Consider the following 15810-nt stretch of genomic DNA (forward strand, 5'->3'; position numbering starts at 1 on the left):
TTAATTTTCAAAAAAAAGATTGGTTTCTAATGCAACATTCAATGCATTTTAGTAATATGTGTCTCAGGGCTTGAATATATCAAAACATTGACAGAGAGGACGCTTGAGATGTATGAAAGGAACAATTCCTACCAGGTTTTCCTTACATCTGTTACATGTTGGGAGACTATCTTGGTTTGGCTTCTACCAGAAACAGATCCTGATACACAAGGAGTCATGTACAAGTAATTTATTTGCAGGTGCAGGCATAGGGAGAAAAGGAAGAGGAATAGTGAAGTGTGACAAGAAAAGAAATGAAGTGTCATTTGTTCAACTATCCTTGTAGGTATCTAAAGTTTAATTCCTCTGGGGAAATTCTGAGAGCTGATGTAAAACACATAGCTCAGAGTTATTTCATGTGAGCTGCGAGGGAGCAGAGAAATTTATGCTCCAACTCCAAACAGTTATTGCCTGAATACTGCTCCTGGGGGACAATATTACCCTGACATTTCTGGCCAATCATAGAGCAAAAACTCTCCAGGGCCACTGAAAGCTGTCCTGAAAAGACATACTGGTTCTGGTGAATAGAAATGAGGTTGTGTGCACTCAATTAGTAAGGGGCGGGACATGTGGATGAGGCCCTGACAGTGGCTGCTACAATGACAGTTCTTTCTTGTCAGCCACAGACAGTCTTGGTTTATGTCTGTTGTGTCAACATCTCATCCAGATACTGTTTGTTTCAGATTTTTCATTCTGAATGAAGTATTATTATCTATAGTTTTATTAAGTGAGTAAGGATGGATGTGTTACACCTGTACTTTGCTTTAGCTTCTATCATTGTTTCGTCTGGTTGTATGAGAAATGTGTGGAAAGTAAATACAATTTTTACTTTGAACACGTGGTTAAATCTATACAAAATACAATTGATAACCCATCTCTCTTTTCCTGGTCCTTTTCTGATATAACTAGCGCTTCCCTTTTAAGAAAAGCGTGCAGGGTCCTCAACGAATACCAGTTGTAAATGACATCTAAATTTCTGATCTGGGAGGTAAAGGAAGAAATACTCAACATTGCTGCCACTTGGCACACCAGTCATGGGTGCTGTAGCTTGTGACGTGCATGAAGCTACCAAGCTGTTAGAAGATAGAGTTAGGGGTCGGGAGCCGGTGGCTCACGCCTGTAATCCTAGCACTTTGTGAGGCCATGGCAGGCAGATCATGAGGTCAGGAGTTCAAGACCAGTCTGCCACCATGATGAAACCCTGTCTGTCTCTACTAAAAAATACAAAAATTAGCTGGGCATGGTGATGCGCACCTGTAATCCCAGCTACTCACGAGGCTGAGGCAGGAGAATTGCTTGAACCCGGGAGGCAGAGGTTACCATGAATGGAGATTGCACCACCGCGCTCCAGCCTGGGTGACAGAGCAAGACTCCAACTCAAAAAAACAAACAAACCAAAAAGAAGATAGAGTTAGGGGAAAATTTGAGAAATCAGCAGTTAGGTGTGAATAAAATATGTTCAGGAAATAGAAAGGACCAGCCTTCCATACAGCATTTACACTCTCAATACTTTTGCTACAGAGATTTTGTCAATTATTATACATTGCAACTTCACTATGTGTATATTTGTTTTATGTTTTGTTACATATTTTAATTTCGCTATCAACATTATTAGCTGAAATGAGCTCACAAACAAGTGTGAATGTGAATTTTCAAAATGAGTGCTCTACTTCTGTCTCCCAAGCGAATTGATAATGAATATGTAACTTGAACAAAATGTTTGTCAATATTCATTATTCATCAGGGGGACAGACAGAGTAAAATCACAGACGAATACTGAAGACACAATGCTGTTAAAGAAGCAGCAGTTTCTACTTTAAAATTTAGTTATTATTGACCAAAACAAAACAAAAATAAAAACTAAAACCAAAAGGAACAATTTAAGAAGTGCAGTTGCAGAGGGTGCATTTATGTAACACTCCATGAAGCATTACTTTTTATTTAGATAAAATGACTATGATTAAAAATTTTGTAAATCAATTTTCAGATTCTAGTATTACTTTTAAAAGTTCAGGAGTGAGGTAATAATTCTTCTTTCTTGACTCCATTAGTATAATTTCTTGCTAATGATACAGTGTCCTTAATTGCTTCAAACAGAAAAATTCACTAAATTCTAATAATTATTCTATATTTTTCATTCAATTTATGGAATCAAAGCAAAACTTTTGTAAATAAAGTTGCCCCCCCCCCCAAAAAAAGCAGGGCGTTATTGTGAAAGCTATTTGTTATAAATTTTGGTAAAAGTGTAACACTGATAATAAAATCATTTGGTTTTGCATTGATATACAAATCTAAATTTTGGTGGAACATAACATCTTATAGAGCAGGAATGTACTTAGCATTACTTATGGAGCACACAATTTTTATAAATAACTTAAGATTTAATTATAAAGTTAATAACATTTAATAACAATCTCTTAAAAACCTAAACAAGTTTGATATTCTACCAACGAAAATCTAAGCTACTGTCAAAATTTTAAAACTCTTTACATAAACATAGAGTAGATAAAATACACTGTTTTAGATATGCGACAGGTGAGGACAGTTAAAAAACAAAAAATAAACTTCAGGCCAGGCACAGTGGCACATGCCTGTAATCCCAGCACTTTCGGAGGCCGAGGCGGGCGGATCACCTGGGGTTGGGAGTGTGAGACCAGCCTGACCAACTTGGAGAAACCCGGTCTCTACTAAAAATACAAAATTAGCCAGGCGTAGTGGCATATGCCTGTAATCCCAGCTTCTTGGGAGGCCGAGGCAAGAGAATCGCTTGAACCCGGGAGGCGGAGGATGCAGTGAGCCGAGATCGCGCCATTGCACTCCAGCCTGAGCAACAAGAGCAAAACTCCACCTAAAAAAAAAAGAAAGAAAAAAGAAACTTCAGCAAGACAGTTCAAAATTTCTCTCTTAGCTTCCCCTATCAACCATACTTTAGGAATGTTTGAACATCTATAGTAATATTGAACCATTTTGCAAATTAGCTTTCTGAATTTTTATATTTTTCCAATAGTTAGAAGTCAAAAATATTCAATAAGTGGACCTCTGACCCCATGTATGAAAGAGTAACTGCTGTCGAAGTTGCCCTTTGATCAGAAACAAGAGAAAACTATATACAGATAGAGATAGAGAGATATATGATACAGATAGAGATAAAAAGATATCTAATGTTCCATACATATATGGAACACTGTCTTTCAGACATTGGCCTGCAGGCAATGAAGAAACAAAATGAGTACCGCAGATTCCAGGGTAACTGACTAGAGGAAGTTTCCAGGCTGCAGCATAGAGAAGAAGAACCCAAATAGGGTCCAGTGGTATTACTGAGTTGAGAATAAAGCCATCAAAGTTACAGAATCACTTTATCCCTGGGCGCAGTGGCTCACACCTGTAATCCCAGCACTTTGGGAGGCCGAGGCGGGCGGATCACGAGGTCAGGAGATCGATACCATCCTGGCTAACACGGTGAAACCCCGTCTCTACTAAACATACAAAAAATTAGCTGGGCGTGGTGGCGGGCGCCTGTAGTCCCAGCTACTCAGGAGGCTGAGCCAGGAGAATGGTGTGAACCCGGGAGGCGGAGCTTGCAGTGAGCCGAGATCTCGCCACGGCACTCCAGCCTGGACGACAGAGCGAGCCTCCCTCTCAAAAAAAAAAAAAAAAAAAAGAATCACTTTATCCTCTAAATAAAGGAAGATAAAGTGGCTAGAATTTGTGAGGCAAAATATTGGAGACGAAGTTGCCACACACACACACACGTGTGCGCGTGCACAGAGTGCTGCATGTACAGGAGTTTCCTTAATGTTTCATTTGAATAATTTTCTTTACATATATGAGGTGAAACTCCATAAAGCTGAGGAAATAACCAATGAAAAGTAGCAGGTTAAACAATTCAAGGAGTTCACACAACTGGGAATAGTTGGCATTAGCCGGAGTGGAGAGATCTTATAATACACAAGGCATCAAACAGAGACATCAAAATGGTATCATCTTAGTTATAGGACTAAATTAGCCTTACATTAAAGGCTACATTTTAGCCATCCTAACACAGTATACAAAGTGAGCCTCAAAAGTACTTTGCTAACTGTGAGTAACTTAACTTCATGCTAAAACAAAGTCCAATACTCTCTCAAATAATATGACAAAATCCAATAGCCAAAAAATGTTCAAATTACCAATGTCAAGCATCCAAATGAAAATTACTAGGCATGCAAAAATGTAGGAAAGGGATCACAAGGCAAATCAATAAACAGAAACTAACTCAGAATGTTAAAAATGTACTTCCAATATGAAGAGGAAAGTGTAAACATAATGAGATAAATTAAAAAGATAAAAACCATGCAAATTGACATTTTAGAGAAAAAAAATACAGCATTTGATATTTTTAAAAGTCCACACTTTGGATGGATTAATGTCACATTATGCAGTACAGAAGAAGAAAATTAGTGAAGTTGAAGACTTAGCAGCATCTGAATTTGGTAAAATTTTGAAGAGTCAAAAACAACGAAAACTTTTTGACATTTAACTTATTTGTGTTACATAAAATGTTTGCCAAAGTGGAGTATGCTGAAAGGAGATAAAAGACAGTAACCATGAGACATTTGGAATAAAATAGTTACTCATTTCAGTATTTTAAAAATTAAAAGTGAAAATATTCTGCTTTTAGCAGAAATTGTTCTGAGCTTACCAGGTAGCACCATAGTTGTAGAGACTATTTCTCAATGAAAAATATTGCAGTATTTTGAGAAGGATAAATTAAAGATGCTAAAAATTTCAAACTTATTAACCATACAATTAAGTTTTCAAGATTATAGGCAATTCTATCAAAAAGCCTAAAGTATTTAGTCCCCATTGAAACAAAAAATACATTTTTCATAAGAATATCAGTATATTGTATCAGTGAGTGATAGAGCTACAAAACTGATTAACATATGTGATATTCAGCAGGAATAATAATTCTGCTTGTGTTATTTTCTAAGGTTCAGATAATCAATATAAAGAAGAAGCTGGTAGCCATGCTTTGACAAACATGAATTATGCAATTTTTATTTTTTGAAATGAATTTTAGTTGTAACAATAAATTTTGAATAGGACTATTTTATAGGCCAACTGATAAAAATAATTTCTTGGCCAACAAATATTTTCAAAACATATAATTTTTATTTTTATCCCCATTTAGCCTCAAAATAGCCCCAATTTAGATGAAAAATTACCTGGTCACTCAATTTATGCACCAATTTTCAATGTGTCTTTATTTTTGCATTTAAACAATGTTTTGGATCATGCCAAAGTTGTCTATTTAGCTAAAATTTTATCTTAAAAATGTATTAGGAAGTTTTAGAAAATCCATAGACCTAGGCTCCTTGTAAGCCCCAGGTGTTAATAATTTCTGTGGTTGAAGGAGATAGCAAGAGGTTAAGATTAGCAGCAGCTTCTTTTCTTATGAGAACCCGGTGTGTAAAGATGAAAGGCAACATCATTCAAATGGAAAGAAGGTAAAAAAAGCAAATTTGAGAAGGAGTGACAGCTCTAAGGCTCCAAAATGATGATGGAATGAGGGATTTCTGGGTTCAGGACGTTTTCAAAGTAGCAAAGGGATTTGAATTGAGAAAACTTTTGGTAGATAGGTGACTTGTGTAACACAGATTTTCATGAGTCAACAACTGCCTATTTTTCCAAATTGTCCATTTCCAAGAACAATCTGGTTTATACTGAAGTCTGTTTACAGAGTACCTGCAGGATGCCCTCTCCTGGGTATTGTGTAACCCAGTGAAACCCCATCTATGGCCCTCACCTCTAACTCTTGACTCTCTACATTCCATTCTCTACTTTTTATCTTTATTGTAGATTCATTATTTGTGTTACTTTTGCCAGATAAAACAAAAATACAGAATGGTGAAGGCTGGATAGTCCTTAAAAAGTGCTGAAAAGTGGGAAGATTTACATAGTGGGAAAAATGGATAAGGATAGAGGATATGACTGAAGAGGGAGTGTGCATGTCCAATTTTAATGGAAAACTCTTCTCTTTTGCCAGTTGCATAGCCATAGGAGAGCAACCCAGTTGTGGCTCATTACTAATATTTGACTTTACGAATAACAGCTCCTGAAAACCCTAGCAGTCAACCTTGGTTCATTTCTCATATGTGATAATGGTGATATTATTCCTATGCCAATAGATATGACTTTCTTGCACATCTGTTTCTGTAACGGAAGAAAAGACCCTACACATCACATGAAAATATAACCCATAAATTATGGGGTTTGAATTGTCTGCATATTGCACAGACGGTGCTGTACCCACTTCCATTTCAATTATTCTCCTCTATGAATAGAGATAGTAGTCTGTAAATGCATTATTAATGTAGAATATTTCCCTTGTTTTTATAAACTTTGCCAGAGGCCAAATAGAATTTAAAGTTTTGGGTTATTTCTGAGTCAGGAAACTCATACATGTGGATAAAAGCCAAACTTCTAATATTTAATCTTAACTTAGCAGGATATTTTATACACATTCAATTTTATCCAAAAAGGTCTCAACTATTTTAAATCTTTCCTAGTACTGACATACATGTGGGCCAAAATTTAAAGGATCATTGTCAGTCATTCTTCTTAAAGATTGCTATTAACCATGCATACCTTCTGTCCTGATTGTGTTATGGAAGTAAAGATGTTTGTTTGTGGCCTAGGCCTGTCCTGTTGAGAAATAAGACCCAATGCTTGAAAATTAAAGCCCTTGCTTATTCTAGATGTGCATATTATGTGCAAAGAATGTTTGCTGACCTCTTCAAGAGTTCATAGGCTCATAGAAAAGGTTTTCTGCCATAGCAAATTTATTGTAACATCCAAGATTGATATGTAACATGAGATCAGAAGGACCACAATAAGTGAGAATGAGAGCAGGAATAAAACTTTCATATCATTAAGCCTACCACTATTATTTATAAATGTGGAAATTGTGCTCCATTGTGATCCAGTGACTTCTCCTGGATTAGTGTGGGATCTCCAATCTGGAAATACTTTTAGTTAGCTCAATTTTCGATGAGCTTCTTTTTTTTTTTTTTCTGAGATGGAGTCTTGCCCTGTCACCCAGTCTGGAGTGCAGTGGCACAATCTTAGCTCACTGCAAGCTCGGCCTCCCGGGTTCAAAGGATTCTCCTGCCTCAGCCTCCCAAGTAGCCAGGATTATAGGCATACACCACCACGCCTGGATATTTTTTGTATTTTTAGTAGAGATGGGGTTTCACCATGTTGGCCAGGCTGGTCTCAAATTCCTGACCTCAAGTGATCCACCCCCCTCAGCCTCCCAAAGTGCTGGGATTACAGGCATGAGCCACCACACCCGGCCTTTGATGAGGTTCTTATTCATACTCTTCAATTAGCCCTGTCTCCAGTTTTATGATAGCCTCAATAATTTACCTGGTAAAAGGTACTTGCAACAGTGCAATTTTATGAGAAATTAAGAGTAGAGTGAACTAGTCACAACATGATTGTCTCACACTATCCAAATAAACCATAAAGTCAATAAAATGTGGGTCAACTGGATCACAGATCTAAAGTACAAGGGTAACGTATCGTTTCCAAAGATTATTTCTTTAGTAAGTAATTTGCAATATGCATAATTCTTTTAAGCTGAGAATTTTATAATTCAGCTTTTTGGTATTTTTATGTCTGCTGGAAGGTGGGTGGAGGACAGCAGAGTGCAGAGGAAGAGGCAATTTAAAATTAGTGCTGAGTAAGGATTTTAGCTCCTCTCCCTATTAGCCATGTGATCTTCAAAAACACTACCTGACATTGCCTAAATAGTTGTCACCAGGGTTAAATAAAATTACAAATTATAAATGTAGAAACACCTAGCACAGTCTTGGCACATACTTAGTTCTCAATAATGCTAGTTTGTCTTTCCTCTAGTCTTTATAATTTGACCCATAAGCCACTAGCCACATATAGTGTGTTTGTCAGAGTCCCCATGTTAGCCACCATAGAAAACAAGAAAAGGATGTCATAAGGCATCGCTAGCTTTGTAAATGTCATCTGCTAAAATAATGTTTAATAATAATATTTTATGTAACTCATTACAATATATGTACTTATAGATGGTATATGGAATTTTCAACTTGGGTAATACTACAATAACATTAACTTGAAAGTAAGTTTAATAGTAGCGGACACCTATGTCAACAGGTCTTGTTGACATGGAAAGTGGGTGGTGAGACTGAATTTCCTCCCCTAATGTGACATCTGTTCCTTCGTGAAACAGTAAGATAAAGAAAGGCCAATCATGAAATATTAGAGCTGGATAGTATTTGGCATTGTGATCTAGTGAAACTAGGCCCTGGGAATGGAACTGTCAATTCAGAAATAACTTTCAAAGTTGAGAGATGTAGGGTAGGCCAAAGATACATTTTCAACCTCCCAAATCTCTCTTAGTGTCTTCTCATTTCTATTCTGTTACTTCCTTTTGGATTAGACATCATGGTTTCCCACTTGGACTTTTGCCAAGGTGTGAAATTGGTCTTCCTGCCCCCACTGTTATCACCTTCCAATCCATCACCCATAATCTCTCCAAAGGGATCTTTTAAAAACATAAGCCTGATTCTATACCTTGTCTGCTTAAAATGCCCCCTGATCATCCTCAGGTTGAAGTCCAGGATCATCGGAGTGTCATTCAAGAGTATGTATTAATTAGCCCTTGCCTACCATAGCAGTCTCATCCATCCCACTCCAGACTCTTCCTATGTTCTAGTCATTCCCAGCAGTTGACGGTCACCCAGTAAAACACAGAGACTCCAGTCTCTGTATATTTGTATGTGCTGTTTCCCCTTCCAGGGATATCCCATGACCTCACTCTGCTGAAGGTCAAGAAAAGATTTGGAAAGGCAATCAAGACATCAGGATGATCAACTATTAGGTTTTTAGGAGCACATTTGCACTCTAATTTCTAATGATCTTTCAAATACTCAGTCAAGTGTTATTTTTCCTGGCAAGTCTTCCCATACTTTCCCATCATCTTAAATACGTGTTCTACTTATTCCCGTTCAAGGTCACTGTGGGCATTTTACACACAGAATTGTAATTCTTAACTAATAGGGCTGTCTCAACTGGACCATGCATTTCTTGGTGTTAGGAAAGCATCTTTGTGTCCTCGACATGTGGAAAAGCCTTAGCTTCTACAAAATGTTAGTTTTTGGATTCATTGACAGAATTGTTATTGTTTGGTTCAAATTAAAAACTTTATGATTCTCAGACTTTGGTCAGAATAAGGGATCACAGCAAGTTAAATAGTAATGGACACCTATGTCAGATGGTCTTGTTGGCATGGGGAACAGATGGGGAGACTTAGTATCCTCTCCTAATGTGACATCTGTTCCTCTATGAAACAGGAAGAAGTAAAGGCCAGTCATAAAATGTTAGAGCTGCAAGAGATTTGAGGCATCTCCCTATTTCAGAGACAGAAATAAAGTCCTGAGAAGCCTCACTAATGTCATTGGGATGGCAGTGCTGGGTCCAGAACCCTGTTATCTTACTGCCCAATCCAGCATTCATCCATTTGCCTTTTCCACTCAAACAAGGCTTTTTTTTCCAAGAAGTAAGCAAACACTGCATACCAAAGTTCTTGCCAACTAGTCAGGCTGCAGAGATACTACTAACCTGGTGAGTCATGTCAGCACCTAGGGAGATTCTCTTGCTTTGATTTGGGGCTACTCATCATTTCACAAAAAAATAGCCTACGGGCTGCAAGAAAGCCATTAACTATGCTCTTTCATATTTATCCCATTGGCATGTTCTCATGAAATGACCTTCTATTTTCCTCTCTTTCTCCTTTCCTGCCTCAAAAAAAAGAAACATCAGTATGACATATGGATGGGCTCCAACATCAGCCAGTACATATATTAAAGTTTTAAGTCAGTTATTGTTCTAGTACACACCCTGAGGTTGAGAAAGAAAGAACATCCAGGACTAACAAACCTGATTGTTCTGGCAAAGTTGCCATTCAATTCATGCTGGCATTTCTGGGCTTTTCTTTTTCTTTAATATTCCAACTTCATTTTCTTAAAGTTAATGATTCAAGTAGCAATGTTTAACAGTACGATTGCATTGATTTTCTCTGTAAGAGTGCTGCCTCCTGGTCTCTTGTGGGTTTCCCAGGGAGCGTGAAGCCCGGAGTTTGCTTACTTAGTTGCAGAGACAGCTGTCAGTCTGAGGGTGAGTTCAGTAGGCCATGGATTATTCCTCACTTTATTGCTGTGTAAGCAAGGGGGAGACTCAGCTTGGAAATATGGGCACTTCACAACTTGGCATTCTTAGATTGAGAAAAAGACCCAATCATAACAGTTAAGAAACCAAATTACAACTGTGTATAACATGGGGAATTTTAACTTAACAACTGCTCTGAGCTGGACGTATGTGAGTATTCTGATTATTACTGCTGTAATTACAATTCTTATGAAGTATGATGGATGTTTTTCCTAGGCAAGTATTGGAAGTCAGTAAGGATGGTGGCTGTGCCAAGGGGCTGTGCTCTGGCTGGTGCTCAGTTGCAAGAGGAGACAGAGACCGTTTCTGCCCTGGCCTCCCTAACAGTGGATGTGGAACAGCCCTTTGCTCAGGAAGACAGCAGGTATGAATCCAACGTGCGGGAATAATCCGGGTCAGTCATATCCAGGCTCATCGTTGATATTTGTGAATCTTCCTCCTGGCTTTCCTTCACCTGTCTCCTCCACTTCCACCACCTGTCCTCTCCAAAGCCACAGATGCCACAGCACATGCTTTAGGCTATCGAGAATTCATTGCTTCATTCTTCATGCGAAATGCAGAGCTGGAGCATGTGGTTGCAGTTCACAGAGAGATAGAGGGGATGAGATAGGTGGTGAGAAAAATCACGCCTTATCAGATAATTGAGTGCAGATAGTTATGGAAAGAGCTGCTTGTGGGCTTAACTCCTTTTCCTAGTTATCTCTGTTTTTCCAGATGTTCTTTTTCTTTCTCTAATCATTTTGAAATTGCTGATATAACAAAGAGAAAGAGGAGAGTAGAAGATGGAAATAATGCTAGGCCGTTGGATAGCCAAAATACATACACACTCCTTACGTGGCTGTCCTTGAGGTCCACCAACTGGATAAAGGGGGAAGTTCCCTGCAAAGGAGACAAGAGACTGTGTGTAAAGGACTTGTGAACTTGGGGCTGATTTTATTTTATTTTGGGATAAGACAGAATTGGTTTTAATGTATCTTCTTATGAATATAGATTTCTGGAGAAAAAATACAGTTAAACTAAGATTTGATTCACTTGTTCTCTTTTTAAGGAATGTTTGTCAGTTTGTGCATTTGGTGTTCATCATTCAGTTCTACAGAAAATGGTACATTCAGAATTTCTTTGAAGTCTACCAAAGCCACCATAAATGTACATAAATATTGGTGATTTCTATGGCTGACTTCAAGGTCACATTTCCTCAATTTAAAAACAAATCAGGTGAGGCTTTACTAAAGCTCTGCCAGCTTGCACTCTTAAATTGCTCCTGAGAAGGAAATCAGACTCCCTCCGTCAATAACATCACAATTAATTACACAGATCCTGCTACTAGTGCACAGGTTGGCAATTTTCCCAAGAATGCACAAATACGAACAGTTCTACTTTCTTGCTTTTACTGGATACTCAGAGTTTAATGGATTTAACATCTTGTTTTGGCCAAGAACAGGAGATAAAATGAATAAGAGATTTTATTTCTATGCAATTATTTTCTCTTACCATAACCACTTAAACAGCAGATTAGCAATAAGGGGGAAAAGTTGTATATTACTCTATTGAAAGATATCTTTATATGAATATCTAGAGCATAAGGGAAAACTTACTTTACATCTTTGATAATAAGAACTAACCCCCTGCCGTTCCCAGCTAAGAACTGAACCAAGTTCATAATCCAAAGGTGTTGCAATTATTCCCAAGGCCAAAAACAGTTAGTTGTCTGTCATCTGAGGGCCATAAAACTGAGGAAACTAACATCTGTTAGTGTTGGATATAAAAGGAGCATAGCTATTCTTTAGAATTAATTTAATATAGCAAAACGAAGCTAAATTCCAACCTGAGTGAAATGAATTGTAAATATTTTTGCCCGTTAAAGTGCAGAGCTTAGAATAATTAACAATAATAAGTGATGTTATGAGCCTCAAGTAATATAAAAATCTCAGCAGTTTGGCAGGAATTGGCCCTGTAGGCAAACTTGTTTATCCTCAGGTAAACAGTGTGCTTGACTCATGGTAGTCTATAGAGATTTAACCTTGGCTTCAGTCCACAGTGATTTTTATTTTAAGCTTCATCTGATGGCAGAGAGAGAATGTGAATGTTCTGATGTGCAGGAAAGCAGAGTCAAAGCGTGTAGCCTGGTTTCATGTTCGTTTATCGCTTTTAGACAGATTATATCTATTGTGATTGATTTTTCTTGTGGGAAGAAAAATAGTTTTGCTTGAAATATTTTTGATGGCTTTGAAGTGAACTCCTTTTTTCAGCAGAGGAAAAGAAAAATTCTTCTAGAACTGGCTCTTGCATTTCAATTGAACCATGCATGAATTTCCTCAGAGACAGACAGACAGACACACACACACACAGACAGAAAGAGAGAGAGAGAATGCTCTGAAAAGCCACAGAGCATTTACTCTTTTCAGGGGAATACTATCAGTATTGTCCCCCTACTCAAACAGGAAAGATGACTTTCAAAATGAGATAAAGTGGCGGAAAGGTTTCTGGGCTTTTCTTATGAATGCAATATTATAAGCACACAGGAAATTGAAAAATTAGAAAAATCAGAGCGCTAAATGGATGGAAAAGAGTGAAGGCAAGATTCCTTTTATAGGAAATTCTTGCCAGTTATTTTGGAGAACATATTGGTGTTTGGAGTGAGATGACTCATTTCATACTAAGATTTTGGGTAAAGCAGCTCTTTTCCTGGCCAACTCATATCTGACTCATTTACCACTAGTGAATAAGGGATAAAATGCTCCTGGCTAAGAACCATTGTAAGTATTTTTTGTTCGTTTTTCTTGGATGGGGGAGGGGATGACAACACAGTGCAGATAGTCATTTCGTTTTTATAACTACATTGATGGGCCTTGAAGAATAAATTACTAGGAAAAGGCTGATATGTGGGAATTCCTTTTGGGGATAGTTAATTTTCAAACATAACACATAATTTTCTGGGGGCAAAAGACTTGATCAAAAAAATGATTGATGGGTCAACAAAACAAAACAATACAAAAAATCTTGAAGGGATCCAAGTTATATAGTCAAAGAAAATTAAATACATAGGCCTGGTCACATATAGCATACTACTTAGAAGCAAGAAGTTTTCTTATTGTTTGCTAGGAATGTGTACCTTTAAACAATTGTAGTTTGCATTTGTTGACTATCTGTTTCAAAATGCTTCTACTTTGGAAAGGTCAGTGCAGTACTCAGGTTTACTCTTGGATATCAGTTCAGGCTCTGCTGAAGATCAAGAAAAGATTTGGAAAGGCAATCAAGACTTCAGGATGATCAACTATTAGGTTTTTAGGAGCACATTTGCACTCTAGAATGCCTAACTTGGTGACTTTGTGTGTGTGTGCGTTTTTTTTTAACTAACACAAAAACCAAACAAACTTGAAAGTTAGATTTGCAGTTGTCATTTTGACCTGTAAATCGTGTTACATTTTTTTTAACAAAATCCAGAATAGTTGTCTCTTTAATCATTTAACTTTCAACTTTTGGCAACCTTTCTCATGAACGTGATGGTTTCATGTCATTAGATAATACAGAAACATGAGAAAACATATTATTCAAAGTCTGACCACTTTGTTTTTTGAGTAACTATCTAGTTTGTGAATATAACAGTGTAATAATCAGCTAAATCCAAGTATCATCTACCTGAGCTTTGAATGGCTTATCAATAGTTCCAATGACATAAAAAACCCCATTTTCCTGAATCTTAAGATTTATATAGAAATATAGACCATTATTAAATATACATTCATATCTAATGTACTTAGAAACATGATTTTCCTCAAATAGCCCATCCCAATGGGATTGTGTCTCCAAAGGCTTCTAGAAGCTAAATGTTGCACAAATTATTCACCCCTCTTATTTTATTCTATGACACCATTATGTTAAGCACTTGTTTAGGTAACTAAGAACTTATTTAGACAACTTAGATAACTAAGTATGTGCGTTAGGCTGTTCTTGCATTGCTATTATATAAATAGCTGAGAATGGGTAATTTATAAAGAAAAGAGATTTAATTAGCTCACAGTTCCACAGGCCTTTCAGGAAGCAAGTTCCTGGCATCTGCTTGGCTTCTCCAGAGGCCTCAGGAAGCTTAAAATCATGGAGGAAGGTGACTGGGGAGTGGGTACATCACATGGCAAAAGCAGAAGCAAACAAGAGAGAGAGTGGAGGGGAAGATGCCACACACTTTTAAAAAGCCAGATCCCATGTGAGCTCAGAGCAAGAGCTTACTTATCACCATGGAGATGGTGCAAGCCATTCATGAGGCATCTGCCTCCATGATCCAAACATCTCTCATGAGGCCCCACCTCCCACACTGGGGATTATATTTCAAAATGAGATTTGGGCAGGAACATTTATCCAAACTATATTAGCAGGCAAACATTTCAGTATAAATTTTGCTTTTAATTTTCATCCAGTGTCAACAAAGCCTTAGCTGAAAATTGAGGTGAGATTTGGAAGCTCCTGGTAAAAAGAAACATCTGCCCCCTCTTCACTTATCTTTCCTCCTCTTCCCAGGGCCATCATTTTATCTCTATTTTCCCAACGTGTTTAACATGTGGTCTTGAGGTGCATGTGAAGTCTGACTTAGAACATTAGGGATGTTCTAATCCTCCAATGCCCAATTATGTATTTTGGGGTTCAGTTCTGTATTATTTATAAAACAGTGTTTACTTTGAAAAAAGAAACAAAATTGAATAGAAACGTATATAAAATAAGATGCATAATTTAGCTTCCCATCTCATCTTTTTCTTCACTCCTTCAATCCTATCCTCCTACCACTACAGAGGAAGAGTAGAGCTTGCCTCTAGAGTCTCCACACTTCACAGTTGTTTGCTCAAGGGCAAGTTACTTAATCTCTCTGAGTTTAATTTTCCTCATCTTTAAAATGAGAGAAAAATGAAACAACACATCACAAGAACTTAAAACAATACCTGGCATGTAGTAAATACCTGATAAAACTTGATAAAGGTTGATTTTTATTATTTTTCTATCACTTTTCTTCTTCCTCAATTTGTTACACTTTTTCTTGTTCTTCTTGTTCTTGTTCTTCCTTCTTCTTCTTCCTCCTCTTGTTCTTCCTCTTCTTCTTCCTTCTTCTTCCTCCTTCTTCTTCTTCCTTCTTCTTCTCCTCCTCCTCCTTCTTCTTCTCCTCCTCCTCCTCCTCCTTCTCCTTCTCTTCTTCTTCTTCTTTTTTTTCTTTCTTATTCTTCTTCCTTCTCCCTTCTCCCTTCTCCTCCTTCTCCTTTTTTTTTGAGATGGAGTCTCACTCTGTCACCCAGGCTAGAATGCAATGGTGTGATCTCAGCTCACTGCAACCTCCACCTCCCGGGTTCAAACAATTCTCTTGCCTCAGCCTCTTGAGTAGCTGGGACTACAGGCACGTGCCACCATGGCCAGCTAATTTTTTTTGTATTTTTAGTAGAGACGGGGTTTTATCGTGTTAGTCAGATGGTCTCAATCTCCTGACCTCATGATCAGCTCACTTCTGCCTCCCAAAGTGCTGGAATTACAGGTGTGAGCCAC

At 37.7% G+C, this 15810-nt stretch overlaps 1 protein-coding gene and 1 long non-coding RNA gene across 5 annotated transcripts in view; one reads left to right on the top strand and one right to left on the bottom strand.

Annotated features, from left to right (window-relative positions):
- The window catches only part of HDAC9 (histone deacetylase 9), an 857715-nt gene that overhangs the window by 820292 nt on the left and 21613 nt on the right, over positions 1-15810 (top strand). For all 4 annotated transcript variants that reach the window (XM_063708393.1, XM_063708395.1, XM_063708394.1 and 1 more), the window contains one exon: positions 10504-10651. In XM_063708393.1, the coding sequence (XP_063564463.1) occupies positions 10504-10651 (148 nt within the window). The remainder of the gene's footprint in view (positions 1-10503; positions 10652-15810) is intronic.
- Positions 1943-15459, bottom strand: LOC134758898 (uncharacterized). The gene is made up of 3 exons (XR_010134612.1): positions 13400-15459; positions 11111-11166; positions 1943-2887 (listed from the first exon to the last, which is right to left on the bottom strand). It is a non-coding gene; the product is annotated as an uncharacterized lncRNA (long non-coding RNA).

Source organism: Gorilla gorilla, chromosome 6 (assembly GCF_029281585.2).
Source record: "Gorilla gorilla gorilla isolate KB3781 chromosome 6, NHGRI_mGorGor1-v2.1_pri, whole genome shotgun sequence".
NCBI classification, from domain to species: Eukaryota; Metazoa; Chordata; class Mammalia; order Primates; family Hominidae; genus Gorilla; species Gorilla gorilla.